We start from the raw sequence: 15,657 nt of genomic DNA on the forward strand, positions 1-15,657 counted from the left end.
TCTTTTGCTCTCTAACTCTAATTTGCCTCAAGTGAACCTCCTAGGTGTCTAGAAACACCTAGAATTCCTGAAAATTCCTGCCACACACTCCTTGAGTTTCCTGGCTGGCTCATCAGCCTGTTGCCTGATTTTTAGGAGCTTAACATTATTGTTTATATAATATGGTTATAGGCTCACCAATTACTCTGATCAGAAGATAATAATGTTCTTGTCCCAGAATCAGGGTACACAGGTTTGAGAAGAACACTCACACAGAGAAGAAAATATAACCTTAAAGACTTTTATTGAGATGAAATGGAATAATAATAAAATAGATAATAATCAATTAGAATTACAAAGGAAATAATATTCTTCTAGTGGCACATCTGGTATTATATATTATAAAGCTTTTTAGATCACCTGGAGGTAAGAGACAAAGGACCAGCCTCACCTCTGGCATGCCAAAAGAGTCTGATTTCCAGGTTCCCCAGTTCTCGAGTGGGAGGTGAAGAGCTTAGGAGAAGCTAGAGCACTAAAAGCTATAGAAAGATATCATAATCTAATAGAGTTTGACCCAACTAATTTAAGAATTAAGAAATATAGAGAACTATAAGACTAAGACTATAGAAGCTATAAGGCTAACTTAACATGGTAGGTTGCCCCTCTTATAGAGCCTGAGCACCAGGTGCCCTCCTTCCATGTCCAAACTTAATTTCCTCACCCACAAAAATCAAAGTACATTTACCCTATAGGGTGGCATGTTCATGTGAATTAATGACATATTCATACCTATTAATGACACTTAGCTCATTCTCATCTCTTATTTCTGGCCTAACGAGTTATTTCCATGTTCTTTGTGGTGTACCTGTTAAGTTTATAGAGGACATGAACTTAGGTAGCCCTCTATCTTAATGTTTCCTCACTTATCTATGCTAAAGATCACAAACATATATATATACACACACAAACACACTTTATGCATTAGCTTATTATCATTTATATAGGCTAAAGGTCCCAAATATATGTACGCAAACTTGCCTTAGCTCAACATACAGGATGTTGCCTCTAGGTTTCTTGCATTACAGCCAAGAATATGCTAGCTAGCCCTATGGGTTATAAAATGATCACACTATGTTTGAGATCCATTCAAATTCCCCTTCCAGATCTTTGACACTTTCATCTCAGACCCTAAATCACTATGTTTTAGAATGAAAGAAAAAAAACTGATTCCCAAGCAGAAGGCTGAGAACACTGAATCATATGACACATTGAGAAGTGGAGGTATAGAATGTAGAGAAGATAAATTCTACATGGCACAGAGGAAATACTGTTGGGGTAATTCAGAAGGTGAGAATCCCTCTGGCTCACTACTTCTTCAGGTGCCACAGAGGTTGAAAAAACACTTTTTTCCCTATCCCCAGTCCTGGTCCTTTCTCTTTGTTATATTTAAATATATTTAAAATGAGAAAAATGGTACAATAACAACTGCTATTGAGCACAACCCAGTGTAACTTGATGACTAACAATCGCTTTGCAGTGGGAGGAAAAGTATAAATGTAATTCTCCAAATTTGTTTAGGCTAGGAAAAGCGATGGAGGTTATGTCAGGGCTAAATTACCATGGCCACTATAAATGGGCTATTTTCTTTACTGAAAAACTAGTTAATTTTACAACAGGATAGCTGACTCAAGGTAGCTAACTCCATGGAAAATACTAGTGGAGTCAAGGCCCAGGTAGATTTAACCTCCATGTACCTAGTTGAGGTCACTCTTGGTCCCTCTACCTGGGGCTGAAGGACATTCCTGTTGGAGGGACACACACTTCTATGACATAGGACAAAGCATTTGATGAAAAGGACTGGGATTCACCCCAAGGAAGGGTGAGCTGCAAAAGGGAAAAGCAGACAACTCAGCTGGGGGAGCTGAGAGACCATGGTGACACAAATGCTGCCTTAAAGCTCACTACGTGGGAATTAGCAAAAGGAAAACAAAATATTTTCTCAGCCCTAGACAAGATTTTTATGGTGTTTATCTCCCTTGCAACTTTTCTGATGATAAATAAGGGCTGACCTCTGCTGGAAGAATTTCCCACACTCGGAGCATTCATAGGGTCTCTCCCCTGTGTGGATCCTCTGATGTGTAATAATTTGTGAGCTCTGAGTGAAGGTTTTCCCACACTCACAGCATTCACAGGTAAGGCTAAGATTCTGTCACAGGTATTTTTAGTAAAAGTCAGGAACAGGTCATGGGCAATAAACAAAAATTTATGGAAGCCACAACCTGTCCCTTTTACTAAAAAAACCCAGGGGGTGGGGGGAGAACAGTGCAGCTGCTCCAGCTCGCTGTTCCAGAAGGCTGGCTGGCTGATCAGCTGTTTAGCGGTGGCCCCGCGGCTGACAGCTGCTCCAGCCCTACCCCGGAGGTCCTGGAAAGTCATGGAATCCATGACCAAATCTTATCCTTATTCATAGGGTTTCTCCCCTGTGTGGATCCTCTGATGCCTAATAAGGTTTGAGCTCCGATTGAAGGTTTTTCCACATTCACAGCATTTATAGGGTTTCTCCTCTGTGTGAATGCTCTGATGCCTGATAAGGTGTGAGCTCCGAGTGAAGGTTTTCCCACATTCACAGCATGCATAGGGTCTCTCTCCTGTGTGGCTCCTCTGATGTCTAATAAGGGTTGAGTGCCTACTGAACTTTTTCCCACAATAAACACATGTGTTATTTCTCTCTCCTGTGTGGCCCCTCTGATGTGTAACAAGGTTTGAGCTAACAGCAAAGGTTTTCCCGCACTCACAACATTTATAGGGTTTCTCCCCTGTGTGGATCCTCTGATGTATAATAAGGTATGAGCTCCAAGCAAAGGTTTTCCCGCACTCAAGACATTTATAGGGTTTCTCCCCTGTGTGGATCCTCTGATGTGTAATAAGGTATGAGCTTGAAGAAAAGTCTTTCCCACACTCGCAGCATTCATAGGGTTTCTCTGATGTGTGGATCCTCTGATGTGTAATAAGGAGTGAGCTTGTAGTGAAGGTTTTCCCACATTCACAGCATTTATAGGGCCTCTCTCCTGTGTGGATCCTTTGATGTCTAATAAGATTTGAGCTATCAATGAAGGTTTTCTTGCACTCACAGCATTCATAGGGTTTCTTCCCAGTGTGGATCCTCTGATGCGTAATAAGGGTTGAGCGTCTACTGAACTTTTTCCCACAATCAACGCATGTGTAATTTCTCTCTCCTGTATGAATCCTCTTATGTATAATAAGGTGTGAGCTATCATTGAAGGTTTTTCCGCACTCACAGCATTCATAGGGTTTCTCCCCTGTGTGGATCCTCTGATGTGTAATAAGGCTTGATCTCCAAGCAAAGCTTTTCCCACACTCACAGCAGGTATAGGGTCTCTCTCCTGTGTGGATCCTCTGATGTCTAATAAGGTTTGCACTATCAGTGAAGTTTTTCCTGCACTCACAGCATTCATAGGGTTTCTCCCCTGTGTGGGTCTTCTGATGTGTAATAAGCTGTGAGCGCCTACTGAACTTTTCCCCACAATAAACACATGTGTTATTTCTCTCTCCCTTGGGGATTCCCTGCTGGGCCATGCTTTCCTTGAGGCCTTTGAGAGTTCCCTGATAATTAACAGATTTACCAACCTTCTGCGCTGGTTGGTTTCCCTGCCACTTCTCTGGCCTGTGCTGACTCTCACAGGTTTTTCCCTGCTCACAACTCCTGGACACACTCCCTTTGCATCTTTGCAATAACACCCCATGTGATTCCACTTGCTTGTGAACTTCCTGATGAGGATTCTGCTCCATGGTCTCACTCACCATCCCATCATCTGCTGGGACAGAGAAAGAAAAACCTTGGAAACAGGAACAGTAAAGGAGAGAACAAACCAAAAGAACAGGTGGAGATGGGAAAAAAATCAGGGACTGAATTTCCCCAAACTCTTCCCCAAAGGGGAGAGAGGAGGGGATTAATTCTGCATCTAGTTCCCATCCAAACACACAGGGAGATGGGAGTTTGGGGAGGGAGTTACTGCCAGGAGTTAGTCAGGATGGGTTGGAGGCTCTGAGCAATATCGGCCCTGAGGATATGACACCTGCTGGGGACAATCCTGAACTCAAAGAGTTCACAAGGTCTTTGTTGGGAATCCCAGCTGTTTCCTTCAGCCAGAGATGGTTTAATGATCCTTCACCTATGAAGCTTCCTCTCAGGAACTCTCTTTCCTCTGAGCCCTGGAGATCTGGGGCCCATGGCTCTTATCATAGAATCATAGAATATCAGGGTTGGAAGGGACCTCAGGAGGTCATCTAGTCCAACCCCCTGCTTAAAGCAGGACCAATCCCCAACTCAAAGCAGGACCAATCCCCAATCTTCCCCTTGTTCCAGCTGGGAGATGACATGAGGTTTGGAAACAGGAAACACTGCTCAGGAGAAAGAAGACAAATGAGATCAGGTGAACTCATGGGACACTCATCACACACACAAAAAGTTATGTTATTTTAACCACAGCCCATTTTAAAAGCAGTAAACTCCTGGGGCCAGCTCCCCAGGTGTTCAAAGGTGCAGGACACTCTTCTTATGAAGGATTTAACTGTGTCATGTCTACAAGGAACATTGTCCCCACCCCTTACCACTGCCCCCAGCCCTCCTGGCCCACATGAGCTCTTTGCCCCAAATCTTCCTCTCCCCAGCTCTCTAACACCCTCCCTTTCACTATCAAGAACCCCCCCCTCATTATCATCATTTTATTATTTCAATTATTGTAGCATCTAGTAGTGATAGTCAGGGACCAGGATCCCATTTAGCTGGACATTTTACAAACACAGAACAAAAAACTGTCTCTGCCCCAAAGATCTGACAATCTAAGAATAAGACAAGAATCAGATACAGATAGAAATTGGTGTGACACAGATGGCAATTTCCTGTAATATCCTGGACCACCCTTACTGAATTAAGTCAAACTTTATTGAATTAAATTTCAGTATCGTAGGTGTTCACTGTATTAAAAATACGAGTGTGTATGTATTACTGTGGGATGGTCCGTAACATCTCCAGGGAGAAGAACTGGATAATATAAACCCTAGGAAGTGTTATCAGCTTCAAAGGACTCTTTGAAACAATGTGCTAGACAAAATTAAGTGGGATTCCTAAGAAAAACTTGGTGGGGGGGGGGGGGCGAGAGGCAAATTCTCATCTCCACAGGAAACCTATGGAAGCTGCACCTGGAGGAGAAACCATTGCCTGATGATCACCTGTTACATGAAGATAAGTTCAGAGGCCCAAACTGGATAAAAGGATGACTCACAGATGCATGGGCATTCTTGTTTTGAGTTAACAACTGTTAGCTTGTGACCAATGAAAAAAGCTCCCGGTGGGGTGTGACACCGACAGAATAGCTAACTTGGGTATGACCCATTACAATGTAACAAAAGGCACTGAAATGTAATCAAGGCTATCTACTTGTAATCAAGACAATCTTGGAGTCATTGTGGATAGTTCTCTGAAAACATCCACTCAATGTGCAGCAGCAGTCAAAAAAGCTAACAGAATGTCGGGAATCATTAAGGGATAGATAATAAGACAGAAAATATCATATTGCCTCTATGTAAATCCATGGTATGCTGACATCTTGAATACTGTGTGCAGATGTGGCGACCACATCTCAAAAAACATATACTGGAATTGGATAAGGTATAGAAAAGGACAACAAAAATGATTAGGGGTATGGAACAGCTTCCGTATGAGGAGAGATTAAAAAGACTGGGACTTTTAAGCTTGAAAAAGAGACGACTAAGGGAGGATATGATAAAGGTCTATAACATCACAGAATCATAGAATATCAGGGTTGGAAGGGACCTCTGGAGGTCATCTAGTCCAACCCCCTGCTCAAAGCAGGACCAATCCCCAACTAAATCATCCCAGCCAGGGCTTTGTCAAGCCTGACCTTAAAAATATCATAACTGGTGTGGAGAAAATGGAGTAAGTAACACTTCCATATTCTTCTCATAATACAAGAATTAGGGGTCACCAAAGGAAATGAATAGGCAGCAGATTTAAAACAAAAGAAAGTATTTCTTTACACAATGCACAGTCAACCTGTGGAACTCTTTTCCAGAGAATGTTGTGAAGGCCAAGACTATAACTGGGTTAAAGAAAGCAAAGATGGTTACTCACCTTTGTAACTGTTGTTCTTCAAGATGTGTTGCTCATATCCATTCCAATTAGGTGTGCGCCCGCCATGTGCATGGCTGTCAGAGAATTTTTACCCTAGCAACACCCAGTGGGTTGGCTGTGGAGCCCCCAGAGTGGCACCGTCATGGTGCTAGATATATACCCCAGCCGACCCAGCACCCCCTCAGTTCCTTCTTGCCGGCTACTCCGACAGAGGCGAAGGATGGCAGGTTTGGAATGGATATAAGCAACACATCTCGAAGAACAACAGTTACAAAGGTGAGTTACCGTCTTTTCTTCTTCGAGTGCTTGCTCATATCGATTCCAATTAGGTGACTCCCAAGCCTTACCTAGGCGGTGGGGTCGGAGTGAAGTACTGTAGATTGTAGGACTGCTCTACCAAACGCCATATCGTCTCTGGCTTGCCGGATGATGGCACAGTGAGAGGCAAAAGTATGTACTGAAGACCAAGCAGAAGCTCTGCAGATCTCCTGGATTGGAACCTGGGCCAGGAAAGCCGCCAAGGAGGCCTGAGCCCTTGTAGAGTGAGTGGTGAGGGGCAGGGTCAGAACACTGGCCAGATCATAGCAAGCACAGATACAGGAAGTGATCCACGAGATCCGCTGGGAGGAGACTGTGAGGCCCTTCATCCGGTCCGCCACCGCGACGAAGAGCTGGGTCATTTTCCTGAACGGCTTCATATGCTCGATGTAGAAGGCAAGGGCCCTACGAACATCGAGGGAGTGTAGCCGTTGTTCTTGATGAGTAGCATGCGGTTTTGGATAAAAAAAAAGGAGGAAAATGTCCTAGTTGATATGAAAGGTCGATACCACCTTGAGAAGAAAGGCCGGGTGAGGTCGTAGCTGCACCTTGTCCTTATGGAAGATCGTGTATGGTGGTTCCAAGGTAAGAGCTTTGAGCTTGGATACACGCCTCGCCGATGTGATAGCGACGAGGAAAGCCATTTTAGGAAGAGGTATAGGAAGAAACAGGTGGCCAACGGCTCAAACAGGGCCCCCATAAGCCCGGAGAGGACCAGGTTAAGGTCCCATGTGGGGACTGGCTGCCGTACCTGTGGGTAGAGACGGTCCAGGCCCTTAAGGAACCTACGGACCATGGGGTTGGCAAAGACAGATCGGCCATTCGCTCCCGGGTGAAAAGCCAAAATGGCTGCCATGTGGACCCTGATGGATGACATCACCAGGCCCTGCTGTTTCAGGCTCAGGAGATAGTCCAAAATGAGAGGCATGGATGCTTGGAGGGGGGGTGGGGGTGCCACGGTGAGAGCACCAGCATGAGAATCGCTTCCATTTAGCCATATATGTGGCCCAAGTGGAAGGTTTCCTGCTACCCAACAAAACCTGCTGCACCAAATGAGAACAGAGGAGTTCTGAGTGGCTCAGCCATGCAGCATCCATGCCGTGAGGTGGAGGGATCGTAGGTCGGGGTGACAGAGGCAGCCGTGATCCTGAGTGATCAAGTCCAGAAAAAGAGGCAGTGGAACCGGGGCATCCACCGAGATCTCCAACAGTGTGGTGTACCAATGTTGCCTGGGCCACGCTGGGGCGACCAGAAGCAGCCGGGTTCTGTCCCTGCGCACCTTGAGCAGGACCTTGTGTACAAGGGGAAATGGCGGGAAGACAAAAAACAATCAGCTTGTCCATGGGAGTAGGACGGCATCTGTGAGAGAGCCCGGGGAGCGGCCTTGGAGGGAGCAAAACGCTAGGCACTTCTGATTGCTGCGTGAGGCAAACAGGTTGACCTGGGGAAACCCCCACTTTAGGAAGATGGAGTGGATGACATTGGGATGGAGTGACCACTCGTGGGACTGGAAGGACCTGCTGAGGTGGTCCACCAATGTGTTCTGGACCCTTGAGAGAAAAGATGCTACCAGGTGAGTGGAGTGTGCTATGCAGAACTCCCATAGTTGAATGGCCTCCTGACAGAGGGGGGAGGAATGGGCCCCCCCTTGCTTGTTGATGTAGAACATGGCTGTGGTGTTGTCTGTGAGGACCGCCACACAACTTCCATGCAACCGCTCCCGAAAGGCTTGACATGCAAGACGCACTGCCATCAGCTCCCGTATGTTGATATGGAGAGAGAGCACTTGGATGGGGCCCACAGACCCTGCGTCTGGATGTCCCCAAGATGTGCGCCCCATCCCAGAGCTGATGCGTCCGTGACGAGGGACAAGGAGGGCTGAGGGATGTGGAAGGGGACTCCTTTGCATACTGCACTGGGGTCTAGCCACCAGTGGAGAGAGGCCAGGACCTTTTCCGGGACTGTGACCACCAGGTTCAGGCTGTCGCGACCTGGGCAATAGACTGATGCCAGCCAGGCTTGAAGCGGGCAGGGCCGTAGTCTGGCATGCCTGGTCACGTATGTGCAGGAAGCCATGTGCCCTAGAAGACTAAAGCATGTTCTTGCCGTCGAGGTTGGGAAGCTTTGAAGGCTCCGGATGAGGCCCGACAAAGCTTAGAAATGAGCGTCCGACAGGAGGACTCGGGCCTGCCTGGAATCTAAGACCGCCCCAATGAATTCTGTTCTCTGGGTTGGCTCTAGAGTTGACTTCGCCACATTGAGGAGGAGGCCTAATTGACAAAACGTGTCCTTGACCAGTTGAAGGTGGGACTGCACCTGTTCTTTGGTGCGACCACGGATGAGCCAGTCGTTGAGATATGGGTATACCTGTATCCATCTCCAACGAAGGAAGATTGTCATGACTGCCATACATTTGGGGCAGGTCTTCACCACCCGCCGAAAAGGTTAACAGAATCTTGGGAATCATAAGGAAAGGAACGAAGAGTACTTGTGGCACCTTAGAGACTAACAAATGTATTTGAGCATAAGTTTCGTGGGCTAAAACCCACTTCATCGGATGCATGCAGTGGAAAATACAGAAGGAAGATATATATATATACACAGAAAACATGAAAAAATGTTTTTCCCCCTGCTGATAATAGCTCACCTTAACTGATCACTCTCGTTATAGTGGGTATGGCAACACCCATTTTTTCATGTTCTCTATGTATATATATTATCTTCCTACTGTATTTTCCACTGCATGCATCCGATGAAGTAGGTTTTAGCCCACGAAAGCTTATGCTCAAATACATTTGTTAGTCTCTAAGGTGCCACAAGTACTCCTCGTTCTTTTTGCTGATACAGACGAACACGGCTACCACTCTGAAACCTGTCACCATACAAGGAAAGGAATAGATAATAAGACACAAAATATCATATTGCCTCTTTATAAATCCATGGTTAGGGTGCACCTCTGATCACCTTGGCTAATAGCTACTGATAGACCTATTCTCCATGAATTTACTGAATTATTTTTTTAACCCAGTTCTTATTATGGCCTTCACAACATCCCCTGCCAATGCGTTCCACAGATTGACTGTGCAATGTGTGAAGAATTTTGTTCCTTTTGTTTGTTTTAAACTTGCTGCCTATAAATTTCATTAGGTGACCCCTGGTTCTTGTGTTATGTGAAGGGGTAAATAACGCTTCCTTACGCACTTCCTTACGCGCTTTTTCCACACCATTCATGAATTTATGGGTTACTCTATTATATCCGGGTAGTGATCAATGGCTCCATGTCTAGTTGGCAGCCGGTGTCAAGTGGAGTGCCCCAGGGGTCGGTCCTGGGGCCGGTTTTGTTCAATATCTTCATAAATGATCTGGAGGATGGTGTGGATTGCACCCTCAGCGAATTTGCGGATGATACTAAACTAGGAGGAGTGGTAGGTACGCTGGAAGGCAGGGATAGGATACAGAGGGACCTAGACAAATTGGAGGATTGGGCCAAAAGAAATCTGATGAGGTTCAATAAGGATAAGTGCAGGGTCCTGCACTTAGGACGGAAGAACCCCATGCACCGCGACAGACTAGGGACCGAATGGCTAGGCAGCAGTTCTGCGGAAAAGGACCTAGGGGTGACAGTGGACGAGAAGCTGGATATGAGTCAGCAGTGTGCCCTTGTTGCCAAGAAGGCTAATGGCATTTTGGGATGTATAAGTAGGGGCATAGCGAGCAGATCGAGAGACGTGATCGTTCCCCTCTATTCGACATTGGGGAGGCCTCATCTGGAGTACTGTGTCCAGTTTTGGGCCCCACACTACAAGAAGGATGTGGATAAATTGGAGAGAGTCCAGTGAAGGGCAACAAAAATGATTAGGGGTCTGGAACACATGACTTATGAGGAGAGGCTGAGGGAACTGGGATTGTTTAGTCTGCAGAAGAGAAGAATGAGGGGGGATTTGATAGCTACTTTCAACTACCTGAGAGGTGGTTCCAGAGAGGATGGTTCTAGACTATTCTCAGTGGTAGAAGAGGACAGGAGCAATGGTCTCAAGTTGCAGTGGGGGAGGTTTAGGTTGGATATTAGGAAAAACTTTTTCACCAAGAGGGTGGTGAAACACTGGAATGGGTTACCTAGGGAGGTGGTAGAATCTCCTTCCTTAGAAGTTTTTAAGGTCAGGCTTGACAAAGCCCTGGCTGGGATGATTTGATTGGGGATTGGTCCTGCTTTGAGCAGGGGGTTGGACTAGATGACCTCCTGAGGTCCCTTCCAACCCTGATATTCTATGATTCTATGATCCCCCTTAGTAATCTCTTTTCCAAAATGAACAGTCCCAGTCTTCTTAATTTCTCCTCATATGGAAGCATACCCCTAATCATTTTTGTTGCCCTTCTCTGCACCTTTCCCAATTCTAATATTTCTTTTTTCAGAATGGATGACCAGAACTGCATACAGTATTTAACGTGTGGACATACGTTGGCTTTATAGAGTGGCATTATGATATTTTAAGTTTAGGTTGGACACTAGAAAAAACTTCCTAACTGTCAGGGTAGCTAAGCACTGCAATAAATTGCCTAGGGAGGTTATGGAATTTCCGTCATTGGAGATTTTTAAGAGCAGGTTAGACAAACACCTGTCAGGGATGGTCTAGATAATACTCAGTCCTCATATGGGTGCAGAGGTCTGGACTAGAAGACCTCTCGAGGTCCCTTCCAGTCTTACTGTCTATGATTTTCTGTCTTATTAGTTATTCCATATCTAACATTGTGAGCTTTTTTGACTGCCACTGCACATTGAGCAGTTGACTACAAGATCTCTTTCTTGACTGGTAATAGCTAATTTAGACCCTATCATTTTGTATGTATAGTTGGGATTATGTTTTCCCATGTACATTACGTTGCATTTATCAACACTGAATTTCATTTGCCATTTTGTTGCCTAGTCACCCAATTTTGTGAGATCCTTTTGAAGGAGCAGATTTTTGCTAGACCAGAGCCCAGTAACATCCCTGAACCACTGCCCGCAGCTGGAATACCAATTGTTATGCTTATTGCTGAAAGCAGCTAAAAGGAGGCCTTTCTGAAACCTTAGCACAACTAACAGACCAGGAGGGGAGGAGAAAATGAGTGACCACGAAGCGTAAACATGACCCTCTGCCCTCCTGACTTGAGCTGTTTTTCCAAAGCATGATGAGGTTTTGCAAGATGGAAAGTCTGGCAATAGTTAACTATTGCTACACAGCTGGTTAACTGATGGAAAATTCCCTACTTGACAGGCTGAAAATCTCCACATTTAGCTTGTTCATCAAAAAACCTATGAAGCAGAATCTAAGTTATGTAACACTAACAAATTGGATATAAAAAGAGGAAAAAAAATCTGAGCTCAGTGGACACCTCTTATGTTCTCCTGCAGACGGAAACTTGACCGCTAGAAGTCTACAGTTACCCACTCAAGTCCTCCTCAAGACCCTGGGTAAATACGAATCTGGGGGCGATTTGGGATGCTCTACTAACCTGTTGCAGACATGTGTAAGCGCTGGGGACTAAATAAAGCAGAAGCTTTGAGTGAAAGCACTTCTGTTTGCCTGCTTGCATCAATTATCTATCGGCTAGATGGCTGTCCCCCCACTGATTTATTTCCTCCCACCGCCTCACAAAGATTATGTGATATACTTATACCTTGGGGGAGCATCTTGTAACCCCAATATTCCCCATCTGTATATAATTGTGATATTACATATAAAGCATGCTTTGTAAGGTATCAGGGGAAATGTTATGACCTGCTGAAAGTCATTTCTCTATCCATATATTTATAGCATTAATGAAGTTACGAGAATTGTGTTGTATGGTTATCACTAAAACATACTATAAGTGGGAGAATCAGCCAGATATCAGCTCCCGAGAGGCAACAGCAAGCAAAGTAACCAATGCCTGGGCGGGGTGTCAAACAACCCATCAACAGCCATTGTCCAGCAAGGGAGCTACAATTCAATGACTCATCTGCATAAGGCCACACCAGGGGAATTCCTCAACCTTGCCTGGTGAGTCAGCAATGCCCCCCAGACTTGCCTGGACTTGTGTTCTACAAGCACATGGACTGAGGTTATAAAACAGACACAGTGAGCACATGCAGGGCCCTTTTCTCCTGCCCCCACCTATGCTGCAAGCAACTAAAACACTGAGAAGATGACAAGACTCCAACAGAGGAGACTGGCCTAGGTTTAAGGAACAAACTTGTATATTAAGGATTGCAATATCCAGTAGGGTGAGAAAAGCTGCTTAATCTAGTTGCTGCCCAATCTAATAGGGTTGAGAGTTTAGACTGCGTGCTTATATTTTATTTCTTTTTACTAGACTTTTTGCTTATCACTTAATATCACTTAAAATCTATTTTTGTAGTCAATAAATTTGTTTTACTGTTTATCTTTACCAGTGAGTTTGTATGAAGTATGTGGCAAATCTGCTCAGGTTTTGCAAAGGGTGGTGTATATCCACTTTCCACTGGTGAAGTGGCGAACCAATTAATAAATTTACACTGGCCATCTTGAGCACTGGAAGACAGTATATTCCTGAGGTACTGTGCTGGGAGCTGGGGGGATTTGATTCTGGTGCCTTTCTCTGTGTGATTCATGAGTGGCTCTGGGAGCATTAATGCAATCTAGGTGGGTGTTGGGTCTCCACATGCGGTTCTGCTAAGGGATAACAGCACCTAGAGGGGTTTGCTGCTGGTCACTAGTAAGGCATTGTGAGAGACAGCCCATACTGGAGAGAGTTAAGGGGGCACAGTGGTCCCACAGTCCCAGGACGCACCCTGGGATCCTGTCACAGTAAAGTTAACAAGAGCTTTAGGTTCAGTAAAACCCAGGGGAAACAGAATTGGAGCTCCAAGCAAGAATTGGTGGAGAGAAAGGGGACGGCTGGGGCAAACCAGCAGTTTTGCATTGCAGTAGAAGGTAGAGGACAGTGAGGTGGGGTAGCTCCGTACAGTTCTCATGTCGTAGTTCACAAGTCAATTCATGGATAAATTCCATTACTGAGACTTAGAGCTCAGGCCAGTGGCAATTATGTTCAAAGGAAAGGAAACATCTGGAAAAGAATAATAGTTGGAAATTGTTTTGGGAAATAGCTTGACTGATTTTGAACAGGAGCATAGTAATGGTCTCTGGAAGCCTGGGAGCTTGACCAGCCCCAGAGAATTCCTGTAGCTCTGTAAGCAGATGTTAGCGACGTTAGTAGGTAAAGAGATAGGTCAGTTAAAGGCAAGACTGGAAGAATTAGTGAAATATCAAGTCGAGAAAGACAAAGAGATATCCAGCTTGAAGGCTGAATCAGACACCTTCTGGGCTCAGATAGTGGGAATACAAAAGCAAGTGTGTGATAGTAAGAGAGTGAGTAAGAAGTTGGAGCAGGAAGTGTTTGGATTGAAACATCAGACAATGGAGAATAAAGGAATTATTAAGGCCTTACTGTAGGATTCTCAGGATAAGATTGAGGCAGATAATGGGGAATGTAAAGGACAAAGTTGTGCTCTCAGAGCCAGGTTGGAAGAGCAGAAGGGAACAGTGACTGCAATTTGAGGGAGTCGTAGTCTAGGAAGGGTGATGAGTCAGAGGAGGATCTCCACTCGTATCCTTCTCATTATGGGTATGAGAGGGATGATCCTCATGAGCTTCCTTTTCCTTTGGGCTCTTCTGGGAATTTCCCATATGGTCCATTGCTTGAAACACTGGAAGAACTACAGACGCCGAGGCCCATAATCCCTATGGTGAGGAAGATTGGTCCCCAAGGGGGTAACCCAGGAGGGGAAGAATGGGTAGAGGTCAGGCCTTCACTGCTGACCAGGGTAGGGCAGCAGGGAAATTGGTTGGTTTGTTAAGCTGAAGCACAGTCTTGGGATGGCTGGCAAGGCTAGCTGGCACCCCCAGTCTCACTCCGGCAGATGTGGTGGCAACTCTCACTCTCCTCTCAGAGTCAGGACAGGGGCTAGTGGTATGGGTTACCAGATGCTTTGGCCCACAAAGCCCCACTTCTAGATTTGTTGTTGCTGTCGGTACTTTTTCTTGGCTTAGTTGCATCCGATGAAGTGAGCTGTAGCTCACGAAAGCTTATGCTCAAATAAATTGGTTAGTCTCTAAGGTGCCACAAGTACTCCTTTTCTTTTTTCTTGGCTCAGGTTTTCCTTTCTTTCTTTCTATGTCGTTCTTTCTCCCCCCCCCTCCTCCTTCCGTTTATTCTTTCTCTTCACAACCCCCCATACTTCAACTTGTTTTTTCTCTTGTGTTTTTGTTTTGAAAGTTAAGGGTTAATGCCACAGCTGAAAGTATTTTCCTGCCCTTGAAGATATGTTTGCCATGCAACAGAAAAGTATACTTTGCTACTGCTACTTCGCAACTGCTTGGGAAACAGTTTTGAGAAAAGTAGAAAATTAACAAAAGGATTGGGCCCAAAGATTATTGTTTATTTTAGGGCCAAAAGGGGAGCTTCGTATTTTATGTGGAGTCAGAAAGAGGGACACTGGGACAGAATTTGTTGTTAGATACAGGTGCCACTTATTCCTTGATGAATACCCAGAAATGAGAACCTGTTTGAATCTTTGGCTAGAGTTAAAACTTTACAGGGATTTAATGAGGCACAGAGTGTTGTTCCCTTTTGCAGAAACATTCTGTATCGGTTAGGGGAAAGGAAAATAAGGGGCAATTTGGTTTAATGGATTTTGGGAGGAAAAGGGATCCTGGGAATTCACGTTTTAAGGGAATTGAGATTGCTGGTTGATTTTGCTAACAGGGTCCTATGGGAAACGCCTCCTGGCACGTCCTGGGAATCAGTTGAGATTTCAGCGAGGTACTGGATAGCAGCCCTTAAGGCATCTGAGGAATTGGAGTGGCCCTCAAAAGTCCTAGCAATTGCAGAAAAACACCGGAAAGTGTAGGCCAAAATTCTGATAGAATGTGGTAAATTTGAGGCAGAAATCCTAGTTACAGGCCCCAATCCCCCACCCCAGAAGTGGTATAAGTATCCAAAGGAGGCAGAAGCCATCCTGAAAGAAACATCTGATGAACTTTTGGGACAAAGGAGTTTTAGTGTAACAGACAAGCCCTAATAATGCTGCTCTGTGGCCAGTCCTTAAAGGTGATAGCAGAACTTGGAGGCTTGTGGTAGATTTTTGTCCCCTTAATTGGGTGAACCTACTGATGGCCCCCATT

At 45.2% G+C, this 15,657-nt stretch overlaps 1 protein-coding gene across 6 annotated transcripts in view; it reads right to left on the reverse strand.

Annotated features, from left to right (window-relative positions):
• Positions 1–266: 266 nt before the first annotated feature.
• LOC114019855 (zinc finger protein OZF) overlaps positions 267–15,657 on the reverse strand; it is a 42,461-nt gene continuing 27,070 nt past the window's right edge. For 3 of the 6 annotated variants that reach the window (XM_037891675.2, XM_037891677.2, XM_037891676.2), the window contains one exon: positions 267–3,812. In XM_037891675.2, the coding sequence (XP_037747603.1) occupies positions 2,440–3,812 (1,373 nt within the window). In that variant the 3' untranslated portion in view covers positions 267–2,439. Of the gene's footprint in view, positions 3,837–15,657 lie in introns of all 6 variants that reach the window. The other 3 variants (XM_037891673.2, XM_043538860.1, XM_037891674.2) reach the window with 2 other exon arrangements.

Source organism: Chelonia mydas, chromosome 2 (genome assembly GCF_015237465.2).
Source record: "Chelonia mydas isolate rCheMyd1 chromosome 2, rCheMyd1.pri.v2, whole genome shotgun sequence".
NCBI classification, from domain to species: domain Eukaryota; kingdom Metazoa; phylum Chordata; order Testudines; family Cheloniidae; genus Chelonia; species Chelonia mydas.